Raw genomic sequence first — 20,593 nt, 5'->3', positions numbered from 1 at the left:
TGAGTAATTAAGTAGAATTTTAAGGTACTTGTACTCAGGGAAATATTGTAGTTTTTACTCCATAACATTTATTTAACAGTTACTAGTTAATTTTAAGATTTTACAAACAAACAAAAAAACATGTCTAGTTAGTGTCCATTGCCATATTTGAGATATCAGAGAGTTAGGAGTTCAACCAAAGAGACATTTCCCCTCATTGCTTCTCATATGGTTGAAGTCCCAGAGAGATCAAATTATTTCACCAAAAAAAGCACAGATTTGCAAAAAAGAAAATAAAACGGTGAGAAATGAGGCTTAGAAGAGAGCAGAGATCACAGGAAACCTGAGCACCTGGTCTACATTGACACTTAAATAATAAATGACCCTCCACCTACCAGGAATCAGAACAAATATGAACACATTTAATGAAATAAAATAAATAATGTTGGCACATTGACGTTTACCAGTAATAGATACATGCACAGTATTCAATCACCTCTGTCACTGTTTGAAATGTTTTTCTTTCTAGTCATTGAACATTCATTTTGAATTTTCTATCACTGTTAACAACATAAGTCCAGTCAGTTTTATTTGTACAATCCAGGATCACAAATGACAAACTTGCCTCAACAGTTTTTCCATTTTTACATGTAAGTCTTAAAAATTTTGCAGTTCATCACAGCAGTCCTTTAAGGTTTCTGTCCGTCCGGCCTTATGGTTCTCGGGAAACAGCCGCTCACCTCCACCATATCAGGCCATCCTTCATAAATGTTGGTTCTGTCATCATTAAAAGCTTGCTGACAGGTGAACAGGGAAGAACACACTTCATTTTTCATCATTTACCACGTGTTTTGCACTTTAAGCACATTTTAAAACAGACAGTCTTTTCTGACACAAATAGAACAACTGAAACTGCAGAGAACAGGATCACTGACCTTTTCGAAGAGGCTTCTGTTTTGCGTCCCTGCTCTTCCTGCAAACACCCAGTTGTCTTTGCGTTTTATGGACTTAATGAAAGTGCTTCCCATTCCAACAAATAAATTCCTCATTTCGTTTGTTAATCTGCCATAAAGCAATAAAGCAGGTCATATTATGTGACATAAAATCATCTTAGCAGTTGAGTCACTGAGACTTTGGACTTACTTTGTCGTAATGTCATCAAAGGAGGCCACCAAAACAATCATTCCAGGTTTAATCTCCTTCAGGTATGTCAGGATTTCTTGTGGGTCTTTTGTTAGTGGAATTAAAAGTAATAACAATAATAATAAGATTAAAAATCACCATCATTAAATGGCATCAATAAAATTTGAAAATGAAAAAAAAAATCTTACTTCCAGTTTTCATATTGAGATAGCCAAATTTTTCCACAACCCCATTTTCACCTGAAAAACATATCATTAAAAAAGTCTCAAGGTGCATTTTATAGCTGTTCTGGTGCTTTTGATCACATCAAATGAACTTCATCAGTAGATGAACTTTTTTTTTTTTTTTTTAACAAACTCCATCTGCTGATTAAGATCAAAAACTGCAGAACTGCTGATGGACCTGAAGCTCAAAATTAACAATTCTAATCTTTGAAAAAAAATATTTAAAAAAATATTAAACGTAAGTTTGAGAGCATTTCACTCACCGTTTACCACCACAATGTTAAGCCCTGGTCCCACATTATTCAGCACATGACTCATGATGCTGCAGAGATACCAGTAAGGTTCAGTTTCCCTTCAGTCCCATTGTCTTCAGCTTTAGTTAATTCAGGTACTAACAAAATAACACGTACATTTTACCATCAAAACAGATCTTTGGCCCGACAACATTTGCTGCTCCACTCCTGATATATAAAGCAAAATGGTCAGGTGGACAGACTCTGGAGAGGCTGCACTTTGGCTTAGGTGATGCTGTAGCTGAGTATGCAGATGAGAGAGACAGAAAAGTATTTCTCATCTTGCTGGAAGGTGCTCGCACATACAGTAAATGTGAAAGCTGTGACATAAAAAGATGAGCTCTACCATAATTGAATTTAACTTGAGAGCTTGTGCGACTCACCTGTTTTGAATCTTAGTTTCATTTGATCTGTGTCATGAAATCCTAGAATGAAAGAGTGGAGACAGTGTTATTGAGACCAGGCAAATAAAACTGCGAGCAAGAGGAGGAATTTCTCAGGATTTAAGATCTAATAAGAAAGAAATGATCTCACCGAGAATATCTCTTGCTTTCTCCTGCACATCAAATGAATTGAGGGCGATTCCCCACATTATTAGGACGACAACAATTACAGCAGCAAGGTGCCAACCACCTGTCAACCACAAAGAGTAGAGAGATGAAGATTTGCAACCACAAAAAAGCCAAACTGTTGTTTGTAAATACAGTAGAATCTCACCTCGATATCTCATATCTGCAACAAATCAGAGAGCTTCCTTCTGTTCCTAAAATGAAAAGCTTCAGAAGGCACCTGAAGTACTTCCCGTCAACAAGACACAGCAGAGCTCTGGTGTCATCTCATCTGTGAGCACACTCCACAATATTTCCTACAACCATGCCTTGTGGGAAAGGCATTATGGTTATGAAAAAAAAAAAAAAAAAAGAGGCAGCCCTCCTCCATGTGCTATATAAACCAGGATGTGGCATTATACACACACACACACACGCCCACTGTGAACTAGATGATCAGGTTTCTCTCTTTGACAAACACTGGAAGAAGTGTCCACTGGTAACAGATACTGTGTAGTAGTGAACAATGAGGCTTACAAACAGCATATTATGTTAAGCTGGTGTGTAAACAAGAAACCAGGAGAAGGAGAAGGGGAGACACAGGCCTCATATTTCAGTGATGAGTAAATGACAAAAAATGGTTTAAAGAATCATTTATCAGTTGCCTCTGTGTATAAATGTTTAGTAAATCCCATGTTATGTGTGGAGTTGACTGCATTAAACTATAGTAGAAAAAATACACAAAAATGACCATAAAAAGACACAAACACACAATCTGATAAGAAGCTGAAAACACAATAGAATTAAAAATCAAATTACAAAACTAATCTTTACCCTTATAGAGTTATTATAAGAAAGATGATATAAAGACCAATACGGTCTTTGGTGTTTTTGTCAGGACACATAAATCCATATTTGCACAGGAATCAGTCATTACTGAGGTTTAAGTGGTGAAAGGCATGGTAATCCCTTAAAGCAGAGGTCAACCATCATGTCAGCGAGCATCCACCCTGCTGATCCCTGAGCAGTGGCTGAGCTCACGCTTTGGACACCTCTAATCAAAAACAGCATTTTCCATTAGTATATTGTCAGAGTTATTGTGGCCAAACCACAATAACTGTAGGTAAATCATGATCATATGATTTATCTATCAAGAAAGAGGTGAACAGCTGATCAGGGTTTAAAGCTTCTGCATGGCCATATTTTGACATATAAACCACACTAATACAGAGAGAAGACAAATTAAAGGACAAATCAGCTCAAAATGTGTTGGTATGGTGCTGGGCCACACATTCCTCCAGAGGAGCTTGACATTAGATTCTTCATGTCTCTGCACTTCAACATGTGGACAGGATGACCCTTGCAACAACCTGAACAAACCAGGGATTAGTGAACAATCCACTTTACGTGCTGAGCCACAGCCACCAATAACTGTGATGTGATGTATGCTATTTTATTTAAGAAACTGTACCGCCTGAGCAAAAAACTCAAATTTAAAAGTTGTAGATTATTATAAGATTATTTTGACACCATTACCAGACAGGGCCTCGAGCTCATGCTCATGGAGTTAAGTCCACATTTCAATTTATATTAAATAATCATTTTACCACAAACTAGTCTTTGGTGCTCCTGGGGGCCTGCTTTCCCTGGCCAGCAATCCAGCTTTGATTTTGATAAAATTAAAACATGAGGAATTTTAAACACAGGTCTTGAGTGCATATTTAATGATTCCAGCAAGTTTGTGCACTGAAAGTGGATGTTACTTGAATATTAGATAGAGAAAACGCCATATTTTTTTCTTTCTTATGTGACATCAGAGGACTTGGTTATTTTAAAAAAAAAAAAAAGATAATATGCATTAAAGGCATTAAAGGGAATATTTAAGGTGAAGGATGGCGTCAAACCTTTATCACTGATTGCATGTTTTTAGTCTAATACAACAGCCCTTTAACAAATCCTACCTGTCTGAAGGTTATAATACACAGTTATCGTTGAAATCGCTTTAGAGACACGTTGATTCAACTTTATGGTCATTTTAGAGGCTGCGGTTGAACTGCATTACATCATACTGGCAAGTGTTTCTATTATTTTGTCCACCATTTACATCAACAATGGTAGGCTAAATAGCAGGAACACTTGTCTGTGTAAAGCTGAATTGTGCTTGACTGCATTAGTTTTAACTAGGTGTACCTAATAAACTGGCAAATGTATCAGGAATCTATATCATGTTCTATGTTCAAACATCATAAAGCTGTTATATATCAGGGGCTTTACATTACGGGAGCAGATGTTTACATGGTGTAATACTAAAGAGAACCAGCAGAGGGTCTTGGCGTACCGTTTACTGATCAGCTAGAACATTATGCATTCAGAGAATCAAAGCACTGGATCACATTGGAGGAATAAAATATCCATGTTTCATTCCTTTTATGTAAACAACATGTCTGTCCACTCTGACAGGAACAATGACACAAACCTACTCAACCTAATAACCTAACACAAACCTGGACCACTTTGCATCTGTCATTGGAAAGTGAGCTGGATTATTAATTAGGTTTTCTTTAGATAAGAGACAGAGAGGGTAAATCATCAAGGTCATGAGGTGACCAGGACAAAGACAATCCAAACACATCAAGCTAGTCCACAGGATTAATATATTTAATGACCAACGCACGTTTGTTGAAGTACACCAACATAAGATGATACACCGTAGGCAACAGTATCATTCACACAACCATCAGTAACTGCAGAGGAAATATTTTATATTTGCAAAATTTACAATAATACTTGAACATCAAAACTGATAAGAAGAGACTGACGACGCCAAACTGGTTTTGCTGCTTCATTTGTTAATCATACCAACAATAATTAAAAGAGAAACCATGGTGAAATGATTTCTGATGATGAATGATTAATCAGTTTGAGCTGTCACTGGCATCCTGTGACACATAATGATGACTCCCTAGCAGGTGGAGTTGCTGTTTTGTTTTTTGATTTCTTTTCTTTTTCCTCTTTGTGGTAAACGCAGCTGTCAATAAATATCACGTGACATAGTACGAGTCCACTGACAAGAGTCAGTGGACTCTGATCTCTATAGCAAATTCATTTTAAGTACTTTGTCGATGAGCATGAAAAGGGACATAGATTTCAAAGTGAACAGGCCGACTGGTAGATACGTAGCTGTGTGTCACTATTTTTAGCTCCAAGTCAATTAGAGTGTTTGAAATAATATCTGAAATGCCAAATCCCTGCATGCAGCTTTGTAGCAACCTCTTATTTCATAACTGGTAGATAATGTTATATACTCATATGTGTTCTGTGACAGTCTGAGCCAGAGTAATACTGAATAAATGTAAAGGTGTACATTGTTTATGTTTAATTTATGACATTTATTGCACTGAGTGGAATAATGTTGACATACATGTTGATTTGTTACTTTGAGGTATATTTAAAGACGTTTGAGCAAACTCTCAAAATCTTCTGGCTGCTACATTATTACCTGGCACCTGATTTATTTGTTTTACTTTCTTCATTGTTTCATTTCATGTGTGTAGTATATTAGCAGATGACCAACGCACATTGTGGAAGTGAAAACATCTAAACAAAATTGGAATATTGGGGTGTTGATTCTCGGTGGGATCAGCAGGGGGATCAGCAGCTTTTCACATAACCCGACATCATAGGTGATAGTATAAAAGGTGTTGCTTGATGCTGCTTTAAAAGCACCATGTTGCATGTGCCATGTATATTTACAGACAGATAAAAATCTACAATTAAGTATAGAGCCTTTTTGAAAGGGTTCTCCAGTGATTTCTAGGCAGATTATAAAGCACAATACTCCAAACTGATGTGGTAGAGGCAGAAATATCCTGACTTTTACTCCCGATTATAGGCCAACTTCTAAAAATGCAGGATCCTGCACTGCCCAGAATGCCAGTCTATATCAGGGCTACATCAGGGTTATTTTCTCAGACTTAAGATTAAGAAGCTCCACCACAGCCACAGAAGAAATAAACAACTCTTTTCACAGGTTGTGTACAAGCCTGTAGTCCATAGTAATACAGACTATGAAGTATTTGTCTTTAAGCATAAAGAGAAAACACTCCGACAAGAATTCAAACCAGACGATGAATGTAAATCCAGAAACATAAACCACACTGCAATTAATCGATTAATCTATTAGTTGATCCACAGGAAATTCATTGCCAACTATTATGATATTTGAAGTCATTCATTCAAATCATTTGGATTATTATTCATGCAAAAATGACAAAGATTTGCCCCTTCCAACCTCTCAAATGTGAGAATTGATGCTGAAAGGACCAAATGATGAATCAATCAAATTATGGTTTCTTGCAGCCCTAAATCACATGGTTCATCCACGATGAACTCTTTTTTTGCCGTCGATCTGAGATTTACTCCAGAAGATCCTGTCACAAGAGAAGAGGAAGTAAGAAATGACATGAGATGTGATGAGGAAGGTTACAGCTGTGTCAACTTGTACCGTGGGAGAGATGACAGTGAAAGCTACAAACAGGAAAGCCACGACGCACTGACCTCGTCTGACTCTTCTCCCACTGTGCACGGCCCCCTGTCGCCATCCTCATCTGTCACCGTTGAACCCTGATCCTCCATCCGCCTCAGCAGTGAGTATCTGTATGTCGCCTCACTGAAATGAAGTTAGGTGACTGACTGGGGTGATGTGTTTTCACGGCACTGAGAATTTAGAATAAATCTCATTAAGGCTCATTAATAAAGTTTCCCTACTTGACTGGGAAGCAGTACTTTCGGATGATCAATACAGCAGCAGCTATCGCCACCACTGAGACGAAGATCACCGATGCAATAATCCCAGGGTGAAGCCTTAACCCGGCCTAAAAAGACAAATGAATCCAATAAGAGCTAACAGTGGGGTAGTTAAAGAGCCCATAAACCTAACGGCTCAGTTCATGATGTGTGGCTTAGATAAAAAGGAAATACGAGCAGCAGATATGACAGCTGAACAGCAGCGCGTTATGGATCAGAGCGGTGTACAATCGAAAAAGCTCGACAGCAGGGGTGTGAATCTCTGGCCAAGCAGAAGCATTTTTGACAGTCACTGATCACTCACATTAGAATCGTGACTACAAGCCTATATCTTTAAAGTTGGGGCTGTGCGTAGGATCATAGGTAATGCTAGAAATGGAGTGTGAGAGCATTAGTCTCTGTAGTGATAATTAGGATTCCAGAAAGTAACACTCCAACAGGAACAATTAATCACACAGATGAGGAAGTGTCAGATATGAACAACAATGAAAAGAGTGATGACTGTAGTGACACAGGTTTTATCACCATATATATGGTAGCACATTATTCTGTCTCTGATTACTCAACCTATGGATTACTGTAAAACATCTAAGAAACATAACACAGCCCAATTTTTACTTTGTTAAAGACAGTCCAAAAAGGAGATAGATTGAAAGTGGCACCTGTTGAGCATTAAATTTTAACAGGCAGACTACTTTTTTGGCTTAGTCATCCTCATATGAAACTTAATTTTTAGATGCTACATTACAACAGGTTCTGCAGTTGAATGGTGAGATCCAAATGTCAATGTCAAAATGTACTGTTCTCTCCAAATTCATCAAGCGCCAATGCAGAGACATCATGATTGAGCTCAGGACACATGAACCGAAAGCCAACTACACATACAATGTCATTATGACAGTACTTCTTTGTGAATTCATATTTCATCCCACTTAGTTCTCAGTATTATGACCCTGAAAGTGAAGGGAGTTAGGTAACTTGAAGGATTCCAGATATATCTGCAGAACAGGAAGAATTGTGCAATGAGAAGATGACAGAGCCTGGTAACATCAAGTGTATTCACTGCGAAAATGCTTTATTTCTCCCTCTCTCTCTTTGTCTCTCTTTGTCTCTCTCTCTGAAGTAAATGTGCTGCTTGTACCGCAAGGTGCTTTAGCCTTAATCACAAATGACATCTACCTGTGTTTGACGATTGCAACTACTAAATAAGCAAAGCATTTTCACCACGGAAGGATGGTGCTTCATCACGCATATGTCAACAGGTTCAGACAGCTTGACGTAATTGACAGTTTTATTGACAGGCAACTTTGTCAACTTTGTATTTTCGTGCTTTCACTCGTGTCTGCAAACGAGTGATAATTACAGCAGATAACTTCACGCATCCAGCTGCCATAGGGCTTCATATACATACATATTTACCTGTTTTGTTGCTGACATCCTTGTGAACCTCAGAGCCTGGTTAGCCCACTTTCATTATGTAGCAGAACAGCTCAGTTCATTCTATCTAATTAGGATTAAACAGCAGATTATCTCCGGGGGGACATTTAAATTAATTAATGGCAATTTTCTCTGTCTGACTGTGACCGCACTGGGCCAAAAGCCATCGTTGTTTACTTCCTGGTTGCTCTCACCTGTTGCGACAGGCTGCGTTTCCACGCCCACTTCCAGGACACATCATGTGGTGCCGAGTGGAGCGTCACATGGCCTCCCAGTGAGACACACTCAAAACAGTGGTAAGGCTTGCACTTCCTGTTGTATATAAACCATTGCCAAGGGGTGAAAATACTTGAGACATTTTAGAGAAGTCCTACAGTAGATAGGCATAGTCATATATGATACGCCTAAACATTCAGATAATGCTAAAAAACAAAGATTGTTCAAGTTGTGATGTATATACAGACACAAGAAACATGTGGCACAATTTCTATGATCAGCTCGTTGGTAATATGAACACATTAAAATAAATAAAATAATAAAAATTGCTTCCAAATTGTTGATATCTATGTCCAATGTCTTGTTTTGGTGAGGCATGGGTTTTATTGTAATTGAATGTCACATTTACAACCTGGCTTGCTCAAATAATGAACACATTTCTTTGACATTTCTAAAAACAGAGTTTTTCCTTTTCAGGTTTTGGCAAAACTGCCCTCTCTGACCTGTGCCCATTATACTCGCTGGGCCAACTCAATGGTCAGTCACTGGATCCAGCTGAGAAATTGTTTGATTAAAACTACAGTGAATCACAATGTGGTAAATAAAATGAAATGTTATTATTTTTCCCTTCTTTTGTCTCATTTTTTCATTTCATAGTGAAGCAACAATGCATCTCAGATCTCGGGCTGTAAATGATGAATCAGTCTAGTATCAGCTGCTCATCAGGTGTGATCAGTGTTTTGGCAAGACTGATGAAAGGACCTGCCAGCCCCACGAGCTCCCCGTCTGTTGTTACTGCTGGTTACATTTACAGGCCATAAAAATAATAATAATAATGAAAAATATATAGTTACTGGTTCATCTGTTAATACAATTATTACAACAACAGAATTGTAAGAGATGACTACTCAACATTTCAAATGCTTTCAAAATTAATCATCTTCTTTTATCCCTTTTGCTTTTTGGTTTATTAAATACAGGCGAGTACAGCTCTGTCAAACTGCTGCAGTTAATTAAAACTGAGGTAAACACAAGAAGTTAGAACCATTGCTTCTTCAATTTAAATTTAATTAAAACAATATACACACACATTATATTTTCAATGATGAAATTTATTTAAAAAAAAAAAAACCTTATACTGAAATACTTATCCAAAGTTAATTTTAAATGTCAGAAATCTTTCTCTTCTGAATAAAAGAAGGCCTAAGATGTTCTTCCAGAAAGCTTACATATTAATTTCAGTCCTGAAAAGACTCTCTTAACCATCAGATGTGTTGGTGAATGGGCAGCAACTCCACTTCTGTCAAAAAGCTTGTATCTGATTTATTGAGTCCCATTCCTGTACTCACTAACATGACACTACTTATGGCGACAAAAAGCTCCTGACGACAAAAGCAGCAACATGAAAAGGGTTTTGTGAATGGAGTATTCACTGATCAATAAGCTGGGCCTAAAAAATCCCAAAGCCATTCATCCACAGTCAATGACATGTGATTTATTAATTCTGACTCTCTCGAGCTTTGAGTCAAGCTAGTTCATAGTACTTCCCCGTCTTTGGATCGAAGTAGCAGTTCATGCAAGGATCATAGAGCAGATTCAAATACTCGTCCTCATTCTCCTCCTCATTCACAGATTCATCCCGTCCTGAAATGATGCCAGAAAATCACTCTGCAACACTTAGAGGTAATTGTTGAAAACTACATAGATGGCAGTGTGATGCCATTTCAAATAAATGAAGTTTGCACAGATGAAAACCTAAATGTAATCTGCGTATTGTATTTTTTATGTACAGTAGTGTAGGCATGCCAGGTATGAAAAAGGGCCTACTCTATCAGCTGTTACTGGAATAAAATGAGAAGTGTGGCTACAGGGGTGACCTTCAGACTCAGGTGGATTTAAAAATTTTCCGTCGCTGCCATTTTTTCTCTCATCAATCAAGACCCAAGACGCCCAGACCCGGTACCACATTATGAAGCTGTAAAGAGATTCCCTGTAATCCCCACTACTTTAAAGCATGAGAATTTAGCTGTTAAACTGACAGGCAGTTAAATGCTAAAAAGGTTATGGAATGCTCCGAGAGGAACATTTTATCTTATCAGAACTTGGGCGACGATAATGAAAACTAATTATAAGACACATTGTGTAAGAGGTTTTAAAATGATGTTGTAAACTGGAAAGGTTTCATCAATTAACCTTGTCGATGTGTCTAGGGGGTACAGACCTGTAATGAGCCTGTCTCTTCTGACCTATGGAGTTATGTGGAGGACAGAGAGCTCCACTCTCCTGGGTCTTTCATTCTTAATTAGGTACAGGTTTCACACGCTTCCTCATCTCACTTTGTGCAGTCTTAACTTAACATTTTTGTAAGCTCTGACACCTCTCTGAATGTTTCCCTTACTTGTATGCATCTGTGCAATTAGTAGTGTGGTTAATGTTAAAGCACTGGGTTGTTTGCCATCTTTCCTTACTTCAAAGGACACAGAAGGGGTGTCTGGAGGCAAAAGGACTAAAATTAAGGTTACTGTACCTCCGACTAGATTTTCCCGATTGTTCCACGTGTTCCCTGACCTTCTCCGCTGCCTGGGAGGCATAATAGGAGGGCTGAGCACGTCCATCCACTCTCTAGGGAAAAGACCATAAAGGCACACAGTCATGACAACGCATGCCATTACACTCACCAACCTGCTACTGTACCGAGCACATCAAATTGCCTCTATATGACATCTTAACAATGAAGTCCCATCATTGTGTGCTCTCAGAAGCCCATCTCAGCTTCCATTGTCCTTGAGCCACTTCTCCTGCGCACTTAGCCTCTCAGCCTCACAGCTTTACCTGAAGGATCATTTATTAGATCCCGACTCAAGCTGTGACTTCCAAGTGTCCATATTCTGGCCCTGAGTAGGGGTCTTAACCTTGCTTGTGTCGGCAAGAGCAGGACTCCCTTTCTCTCTAAATGAGTTTATCTCCCCTGTCTGAGATGCACACAGGCACCAACTATCCATCAATCATTTTGCAGCAAATGAAGGCACTGCTCTTTCAGTACGGAGTAACAGATTAGAACCAGAGGAGAAAAAAAAGAGATGAATTATTACTTCGAAGCACTGCATGATTCATTTGTTAAACAGGATGCATAATCATTTTAGACTATACATCAGTTGCACAATCACCCATTTACATCTTTTGCCTCTGGACATAACATCTCATAAGAGCACATCATGGCATATTTGATGAGGGACTAAAATGCACAATATTCAACAGAGGGCAGGCAATTCAAATATTCGTCTCTGCTTGTCTATGTCACTGTCAAGAACTGAAATGACTGATAGTGTCACTCTCTCTGGAAAAAGGAAGTACATTCGTTAACCACTGCATAGTGTGTTCACTACGCACATGCACAATTGACAAAATCTTGCCACGTTAATACTTTCACCTGAGATTAACTTTACCCTTGCAGACTTGTTGTGTAAAGGTTTAATGTCTGCCAGTGTGTAACCCTAGTCAATTTTACAGTAAATACTGTGATACTGTAGGTATGTGTAACTGTAATGATGTGGTTTCTGTAGCTAACTGCAGCTGTGAAACAAAAATACCAAAAGAACTGTTTGACAGCATATCAAATAAACAATATCATAACACATGTAGGAAACAGTGGGGTGAAAATTACAGCTTTCAACTGAATAACTGCTAAAATATGGCCACACACTCTGCATTATAGTTAACGTAGACTCAAAAAGAAAAAAGATCAGATCTTTCCATTAATTTTAGCATGAATTAGAAATGAATTCCTCATTTCTAACCGTATGCCTTTAATGTGATCTAGTATATTATCTCTCTCTTGAGGCTCTGATTTTTCCTTCTAACAAAGGCATTTACCCCACTCTAACACCCCTTTGACTGCATGATAGGCAGGAACACAGTACAAAAGTTAATGGAAGCAATTTTCAAGGACAAGGGCCTCTGCTGCAGAGCTGCAAATTGGACTTCAAATTGTTAAGTGGGACTTGGTGAGAGTGATTAAATTCTTAGATTTTTAAGTCATTATAATCCAGATACGGGAAGAACTTGTGATAGAGGGAATAAATTAGTTTGATTTAATTTGAGCTAGTGCACTGTTTCTGCTCAGTATATTGAAATTAAGCTTTCCAAATATCTCCCTGTGAAACAGTATCAAGGCAACTATGTTTTTTTTTTCTTTTTTTTTTTTGACACCCTGGCAACTGTACTGCGGCTCACAATAGTCTTTATTGTAAAACAATTTGAATTGCTACTCAAGGTCTCTCTGACAGCCTGATTCGTAGTTTCACATTTGGTATGCCAGCTAAAGGCAGACACGTGTATCACACACGAAAAAAAAAACATGTTTAAAATGCTAGAAAAGCCCTGGCAACATTAAACACAGCAACAGGAGCATTTTAGCTGCTCAACAGCGAGGAGGAAACCTTGCAGTGGTGCCAGGATGCTCCAAAAAACACCATGATACAGTCTCAGTGTCTCAGAATGCAGCGCCTAAAAGAAAAGAAAACAACGACAAATCCTGTGCAGCTGCTCTTCAATATGTAAATCAAGGCTTGCTTCGAAGTCTAATTTCAGAAGTACAGCTGCGGATGCTGTGGAGCTGTGTGAGACAAGTCGGAGAGGGTGTTTGAGGTGTCTGTCAATAGCAATATTCATTTCAGTGGACATTCAATCAAACAGCATAACCTCACTGAATATTTAAAAAGCCCAAAGACATGTCAGTACTGAAATATGTCAAAGAAAAAAACCCAAAAATTATTCCCCGCTTGTCCCCGCTGTTGATCAGACGCATTACATTTAACAGCAAAGCACTTTTAAACAATGACACATAATGAATTTATGTAAAATATTTAGATATGTTCAAGTCTACACATGTTCACACCAGGCTACCTTGCTTTTCATCAATAAATCAAAAGTGTTACAGACAAGATGGTTGCATAATTTGAGTTGCGGAACTATGATGCAATCCCTTTGTCTTCTTTTGTAACATGCCGCATGCTTGTGTACACCCACAAAGAGATGGAGATGTGCAGAGACAGGGCTCTGCATTAGCGGGCGGTGGGGCAGCGCGGGGTCTCCAGAACCCCCCGAGGAGAACTGGATTATGACAGTGCCCAGAATCTCAGTCAATGAGATTTCACAATATACTGTAACATGCTCCCAATGTTAATCTATGATCTTGTATTATTAAAGATGGTACTGGAGGTGTTTCAGCAGAGTTTTGTTTACCTCATGCTCTAAATCTACATTGTAAATTTGCCTCAAAGAGCCATTTTACCCAAGCCTTTAGTCAAAGATATTTTCTCTTCAGCATAATAAAAAAACAGATCTGACTTCAATGTCAGCGAGGGTTACACTATATGTAATTTAATTTCATTTTACACTGACTACTATGAAGCCTATTAAACTTCATTAAAAGAAAAAAGCTGAAAAAAATCTTTCACTGCCACATAATAACGATTGTAACATGAGGGATATTTTCTACTTTGTCAACTTCTACCTCATTTAGTGGTTTTCTAGTTTTTCTGTTGCGTTACACTGTAAGTGTTCTTCTTGGCATTATATATGCCTGAAGTTCATTTTAAATGCACTTTGCCAAATATTGAAAACAGCAGTTGTAAATTCTTCTGCCCCCTCCAGTAATGTAAGTCCATTCATCGATGTGTTTTCTTTTTGAGGTTAGAACTTTACTCTGGTTTAAACCTGTTAAAACAAGGCGGAACGTGTCTTGTGGCTGTTTTTGTTTTAGGAATACTGAGGCTCCTACTGTGAAGAAACTGGCCTTTGCCTCATCAATGATGGATTTCTCCCTGTATAGCTGCTGCAAGTGCTATACATGGTAAGCCTAAACCTTGCTTTTTGATGTTTTTTAAAGACCCGAACCGAGACCTTGATGTCTAACAGTAATTATCTAGCACCGGGGTAAAAAAGTGCCAGTGATGAATCTGACAAGCACGATAATACGTGAAAAATAATTAGCACTTGTGAAACTGACAACAGCAGTTAAGGGAGAAGAATACTACATTTCCGTGGCACACTCTAAATTTATTTGTACTTATCTGTGAGCGAGCTGAGCCCCCGTCTGCATATCTATCTGACAGTTGACATTTAGCCTTAATACTGTAGTCACTGGTTACCATCTGATTATGAGTCTCAAGGTGAGCTTTATGTACATGGTGCCAAATACACATACAGGTCCATTTTTATCAGGCATTACATGAAATGCATCAGTGTGGCCTGCAATTGCGATTTAAAGCACATAAAGACATATGAGAGTAAAAACATAACATGTAGTTTGGTTTCTATTGCTTTATTATACATTTGCAAAGCTGGAGCTGAGTTAAGTGTGTCTCTGGCACATGTTTGCTTACCTCGGGTTTGAGTGTAGGAGGGGGTTCATTTCGTTCTGGTAGTGGTGACCCTGATTAGCTGGCTGGAACAGTAATTGATGGGAAAAAAAGTAAAAGAATCTGTTAAAATGTCACCAAATACACATAATTCAGGTAATTACAAAATGTTTCTAAAAATGACCAGCACTATTTAGTTAGCTCCATTAAATCTGAAAGACCACCAAGTGATCTGGTGGGACATAAAAAGAATAAGATGTGCAATCACACCACATCAAGACTGAAAATGTTTTTCATTTGATACAGCCCACCATCAGACTATTATTTAAGCTTGATTGCTTGATAAATGATGGTTGTCTCTTAACAGAAATTGTACATTTTTTGACCGATAAAGTGTCACAGGAGGTTTTCTCACTGCTGTACACATGGAGAATTTTGTAACTCGGTGTAAAGGCAGTTGGGTTTTAGTACAATACAGGCTGAAACCTTGACTGGCAAACACAGAAATGATGTATGAAAATGTACAAATTTCTATTCATTTCTGTGCTGATCCACGGATTGACGCGATACATGTCTTTTGTGGAGAGACCACAGTCCAGACCATTGACTTAGTTGCCCAATACCACATACAGTGTCTTTAAATTTAAAGGGGGCACTTTAACAATCGTGCCCTACCAAGGCCAAACCAGACAAGAAAAATGTTCACAAAAAGAGCAAACATAGATTTACTTAAAGTGTCTACAGTTTATGGGAGTCCATGTGCAGCCTGCTCAGAAAGATCACTGCCTTTCTAGCAAACAACAAGAGAATAAACAAACTAGATAAAATGGAGAGAACAGCAAGTTCCAGGGAAAGAAAGGACTGGAGTTTTGTTGTAATTGTGATTGTGGTCTTTTAAAACACTAACAGCTCCATTCTTTGTGAGCTGTGAGTGTAAGAGACTTTTAACTGTGGCATAATTACAGGTAGAAGATAAGAATGGTCTCACTTTGAATATATAGAAATATCCAGCTGTGTAGGAAACATAAGTGCATTATCATCTCCGTCTTGTGAAAGCTAAAAACCATATTATAGCCTCAGGAGGCTATTTAAGCCTAGGGTATGTTTAAAGGCTATTACATTGCATGACTTTGATGAAGAAGCAGTCATGTTGAAGCTGCAGTGCTTGCATTGCTTAAGTAAATTTTTAGCTATCTGTGTGCTCCAGTGCCTTCTTTATGTAATCCTCTTCTAAAAATAAGTCGGGACCTAAAATTGTACCCTGTGGAATTCTGCAGGTAATATGCGCTGATGATGATGAGTTACCTGTGGGGTGATGGAGAAAATTCTTTCGGGGAGATAGGAACTGAACCATTTCTGTACTCTATCTGTAATATTAAACCCAGTGCCTCACATGGTCATTTAAACTTGCATGAACCACACTTTCAAAGAGAACACTTAGGTCTAAAAGAATTAGAGGTACATGTGTTGCTAACAGAGGTACATCACTTATTTTGAGCAGACATCACCTCTTGATTCGACAGCAAAATGTGGTCAGGAGGAGTGTGAACGCAGCGGCAGCGCTGGCTGCCTGTAGCTGCAGAGTCAGCATGATGACTTGCCTGAAACACTACCTGCCCCACAGTTTCCCAGAAAAACACAGGATAGGTGTTGGCAAAGAGGTATGACTAAGCCTGGGTCCTCAGCCCTGCACGCTGGGAGAAATGACACTATGACAATCAGAAAACATAAAAGAGCTCTTCTCGTCTCTGATCGACACCGCTTTAGACCCTATTATTTCTGGCCCTTTGCCTGCCCTCTGTTATGGAAACATAAAACTCAGCAGAAACCTTCAGTTCAAAACACAGGTTATGAAATTCCGCTGCATGGCATTGTTGGACCGCTCTCACTCGTCTGGCAAAGATATTCAACCGTTGATGCCAGATGATGTCTTTTTAACATCCATCTTACTGCCTTATCTATCAAGACTAGTACCAGGTGATGGCTGGTGGATCAGCTCCCCTCTGGTTCCTGTTTTCCTTCTTTTTCTCTGGTGTATGCAGGTCCTGTTGTTTACCCCCCACTGGCAGAATTACAGGCTGACCAATATTACCTTTGTGAATCTCACACCTTTCACCACTCCTCCTCCTCCTCCTAATATTATTTCCTCTCCTGACACATCTAATATTATTAATCCTCCCTTGAATTTAAGACTTCTTGTACTCAGCTTTGCACACCTAAATATTAGAGGCTTGCTTCCAGAAACGGACTTTACACAGGTGTTATTAAGTGAAACTGCACCAGACTTTTTTACCCTCACAGAAACCCGGGCTCAGTGCCAGTGTGCAAATGAAGACATAACTGTCGCTGGATGTAAGTCATTTAGATGTGACAGGAAAAGTAAAGGAGGTGTGTTGATTTATGTATAAGGCTGTTTCACTGTACAATTACTTAATCCCTCCACAGAACATTGACTATGTTGGTCTGAATGTATATATCAGGGGGAATACTCCATATCATTGCTATTGGTATTTACCGCTCCCTTTGGGACCATATGGTCAACCTAACTTGTAAAAAACTGTCTTCTGTTTGGTCCTCAACCCAGATTCATATTATTATTATACTCTGTGCAAAACATTCAGAATAAAAAATTAAAATCCCTGGTTTTCTCCCCAGAACTTGCTCTTGCTATTTGTAACAGAAAGATATTACTGTCTACTGTGAGAGCTTCTGGCACAAACACTGGCTGGCAGAATTTTAGACAGCAGAGGAACTTTATCATTATCTTTATATGGAAAACTAAATCTGATAATTATCTATCCAGACAGTTCTTGAATGTAATAAAGCCTTTAAGACTCTGAGATTGGATTTAGTCCTCCACGCTGATCTCTTATTGATAAAAGTGATATGCCTGAAACGTTTCATCCCATCATTAGAACTATCTGATAGCTCACCTCTGTGTCAAAACTAACTATCCAGCGTCTCCACTGGAGAACATGGAACTGACACAAAGTCAGCAGAGAACAGTCACTGTGAAGGAAGAAACAGCCAATTTTCAAGCCAAGAGAAAACAAGGACCCTATACTGTAAAGATCATGGGTGTGTTTGTGTGTTTGCTCTCTTCTTCTTTGGCTATCTTGTTCCCATTTGTGGCTGTAATCAAGCGAAAAAACCCTTACGTTCTGACAGAGAATAAGCATCAAATCTAGGACCACATGCCAAACTGTCTGAAATCTAGTTTCACACAATCACACAACATCTACAAGTTGATTCTTTTGTGCTCGTCCTAGTAACTGCAGTATAGCACACAATTGCCTGGGGGGCCGAAGTTACATCTAGGCTGGTACAGTTGCTGCAGCAGCTCGGGTGGTAGCAGCAGGGACCACTGAAATCACAACATCTAGATACAAGAAATGGCTTGTCAGCCTCAGTGGAGGAGTCCCAGCACCAGGCTGTAACTATTCTCTTCCTAGGTCTGACAATCCTAATCCTGACAAGCCTCTAATTTTGATCTTTAACAGACATTTATTAGGCAATTTCTGAAGCTGTATCTGTTACAATGCCACCATTAACTATATTTGTATTTGATACAATTTGTTTTGTGGTCGATGTCTTTCTTTATCTCTCTTTCTCTGTCTTTATTGGCAAGCGTTTTCTTAATATGCTGTTGGTGGTGCTGTTGCCATATGCATTTAGAATTGTAAAGCACTGCAGCTGATTCAAAAAACATCACCTCAGGGTTTGATCAAGTCAAATGTAAGTCTCATTCTGTCCCTGTGGAAAAATGTACCTACTCTAAGGTCTAAAGATACACATTTTCATTGGTGACCACATCACTGTGTCCTCAAAAAGCACCCATGGAATAATAATCCCTGTGGTAATACCACTATTCATTGTCTTCTGCTTGAATTGGAGTATATTAACGGATACCTGCATGTACAGAAATGGTAACAGGCCTATAACTCAAGCATCTGTAATGACTGTATTCATGGGGGATCCTACAGTGGACCCAGTAGGGCAAGGCAGTGTTCTCTCTTCATAAGTGCAATGTGCTTATGCTAATGGACCATAGATCTAAATGACCTTCAATAGCCAAGAGCAAACTATACCATCTTTGAATTCTAAAAAGACTTCTGGGGATAATTTCAAATGACCTAAATAATTTTTAGTCTCTGGGGGAACTGTGGATATTATGCCAGTGTACTTTTAAAAGCTGTAAGAGGCCAATTAATGTGTTTCTATCTCCATAATCTTTTGTAATGCAGAAAACACACTGGAGGAAGAGATGCATTAGCACTTCATGGTGGCGTAAGTTGAAGGCTTGAAATGGAAATTAGCAGGTGAGGATCAGCAAGGGTCACAGAAATGATTCCAGATGGGAGATAGAGAGAAGGACAACCTACTAATGATTGTGATTTGTAAGGAAGCTACATGTTATGTTGCTTGTTAATGATGCATTGGCAATGAAAGATCAAGAGTAGCAGAGTGTGATAGCACAGACCATGGAGATGTGAGTCCAAGTAGAGGCGTCGTCACTGCTCATACTGATGCTAACATTACACTGGTGGATCTGAGATGCACTGAGGCCCGAGGCTCTACACTCATCCTCCTCCTGCTCCCTCTTTAAGCTCGCCAGCATTTGGAGCTCCTCATCATCATCTCCTGTGCATCCTCAGACTACCAAGCAGGTGAAAGTTGTAACAACTTGAATCAACAGGCTTCAGCATCTCGTCCTCTTCTTCCTTTAAAATCATCACCCATAAAGGAAAGATTACTTGTCTGGAAGCAATCCAAAAGACAATACTTTGCACTTAGTCACAGCCACACAAATACACTACATCCACAAAATTGACTAAATGTTTTGTGCAGCCAACAAAGACAGTAGTCCCAGACAGAGCCGAAAGCAGTACTGGACGGAAGCCATTGTTTTGACCCCCCTGAGGAAAAGTCTTTTAAAAGTGGATCTATTGGTTTAAGAGAGTACTATGCTAACTTGATTCATCTGACAAAGAGCAAGGAAGCCTGGTGTTGCCCTGGTGTTGAATCAATGGCAGTCAATAAACTGGGGCTGCAGGGAGGGAAACAAACTCCATGTCATATTTCTCTGACAACCTTTCAGTCAAAGCCTTCACTGCATGCTGCCTGCTAGAGTCGGCACAAATCAGCAGTCAGGAGCTGCACTGATGAAGGATGCTGGGATACGTCTCAGCAGTGAGTTGTGTAAATGCAGAAAGCAACAGCCAAGTGACAGATCTCCCTTCAGGCCTTGTGATCGCTGCAGTTGACAATCCTCTGATCCTGGATCTTTTCAACTGGAGCAGGGGCCTACCTCAATTTGTAACAGACCATAGTCTGATCCTTCTCAGCAAGGCAGTACAAACATTTTCACCAGTCCTATTTAGCTGTCCAAATCAGCAGTGATCACACGTTACAATGGACAAAGAGAGACAGCTAGACAGAATACCATCAGAGCTTTTAATAAGCTACATATTTGCCACAGGGCCTTAACAACCCCGTCTGCACATTCCAACTAAAAATGAATATAATTTAAACTGTAAACTATCTACTGAAGACTTCAAGATGCACTGACAATAACTGTTAACAAA

At 39.1% G+C, this 20,593-nt stretch overlaps 2 protein-coding genes across 3 annotated transcripts in view; both read right to left on the bottom strand.

Moving 5' to 3' along the window:
* Positions 1–45: 45 nt before the first annotated feature.
* Positions 46–2,552, bottom strand: si:dkeyp-67f1.2 (uncharacterized protein LOC556106 homolog). Of its 2 annotated transcripts, XM_018686524.2 has the most exons (9): positions 2,357–2,550; positions 2,174–2,272; positions 2,023–2,064; positions 1,757–1,880; positions 1,610–1,668; positions 1,311–1,361; positions 1,123–1,207; positions 915–1,041; positions 46–776 (listed from the first exon to the last, which is right to left on the bottom strand). In XM_018686524.2, exons 1-9 carry the CDS (start codon positions 2,367–2,369, stop codon positions 669–671), a joined length of 708 nt encoding a protein of 235 aa, XP_018542040.1. In that variant the 5' UTR covers positions 2,370–2,550; the 3' UTR covers positions 46–668. The 2 variants fall into 2 exon arrangements, with proteins under 2 accessions (XP_018542040.1, XP_018542039.1); XM_018686523.2 differs by having other exon boundaries at positions 2,174–2,552.
* A 7,153-nt stretch (positions 2,553–9,705) lies between these two features.
* Positions 9,706–20,593, bottom strand: part of cfap20dc (CFAP20 domain containing) — a 30,248-nt gene continuing 19,360 nt past the window's right edge. The window contains 5 exon segments of the mRNA XM_051074621.1: positions 9,706–10,290; positions 11,174–11,268; positions 15,033–15,094; positions 19,489–19,653; positions 19,655–19,729. Coding sequence (XP_050930578.1) covers positions 10,172–10,290; positions 11,174–11,268; positions 15,033–15,094; positions 19,489–19,653; positions 19,655–19,729 — 516 coding nt within the window. The 3' untranslated portion in view covers positions 9,706–10,171.

The sequence above is a fragment of the Lates calcarifer genome, linkage group LG12 (genome assembly GCF_001640805.2).
Source record: "Lates calcarifer isolate ASB-BC8 linkage group LG12, TLL_Latcal_v3, whole genome shotgun sequence".
Classification (NCBI taxonomy): Eukaryota; Metazoa; Chordata; class Actinopteri; family Centropomidae; genus Lates; species Lates calcarifer.
Note: the sequence above shows the minus strand (reverse complement) of the source record. Positions and strands in the feature narration are given on the sequence as shown.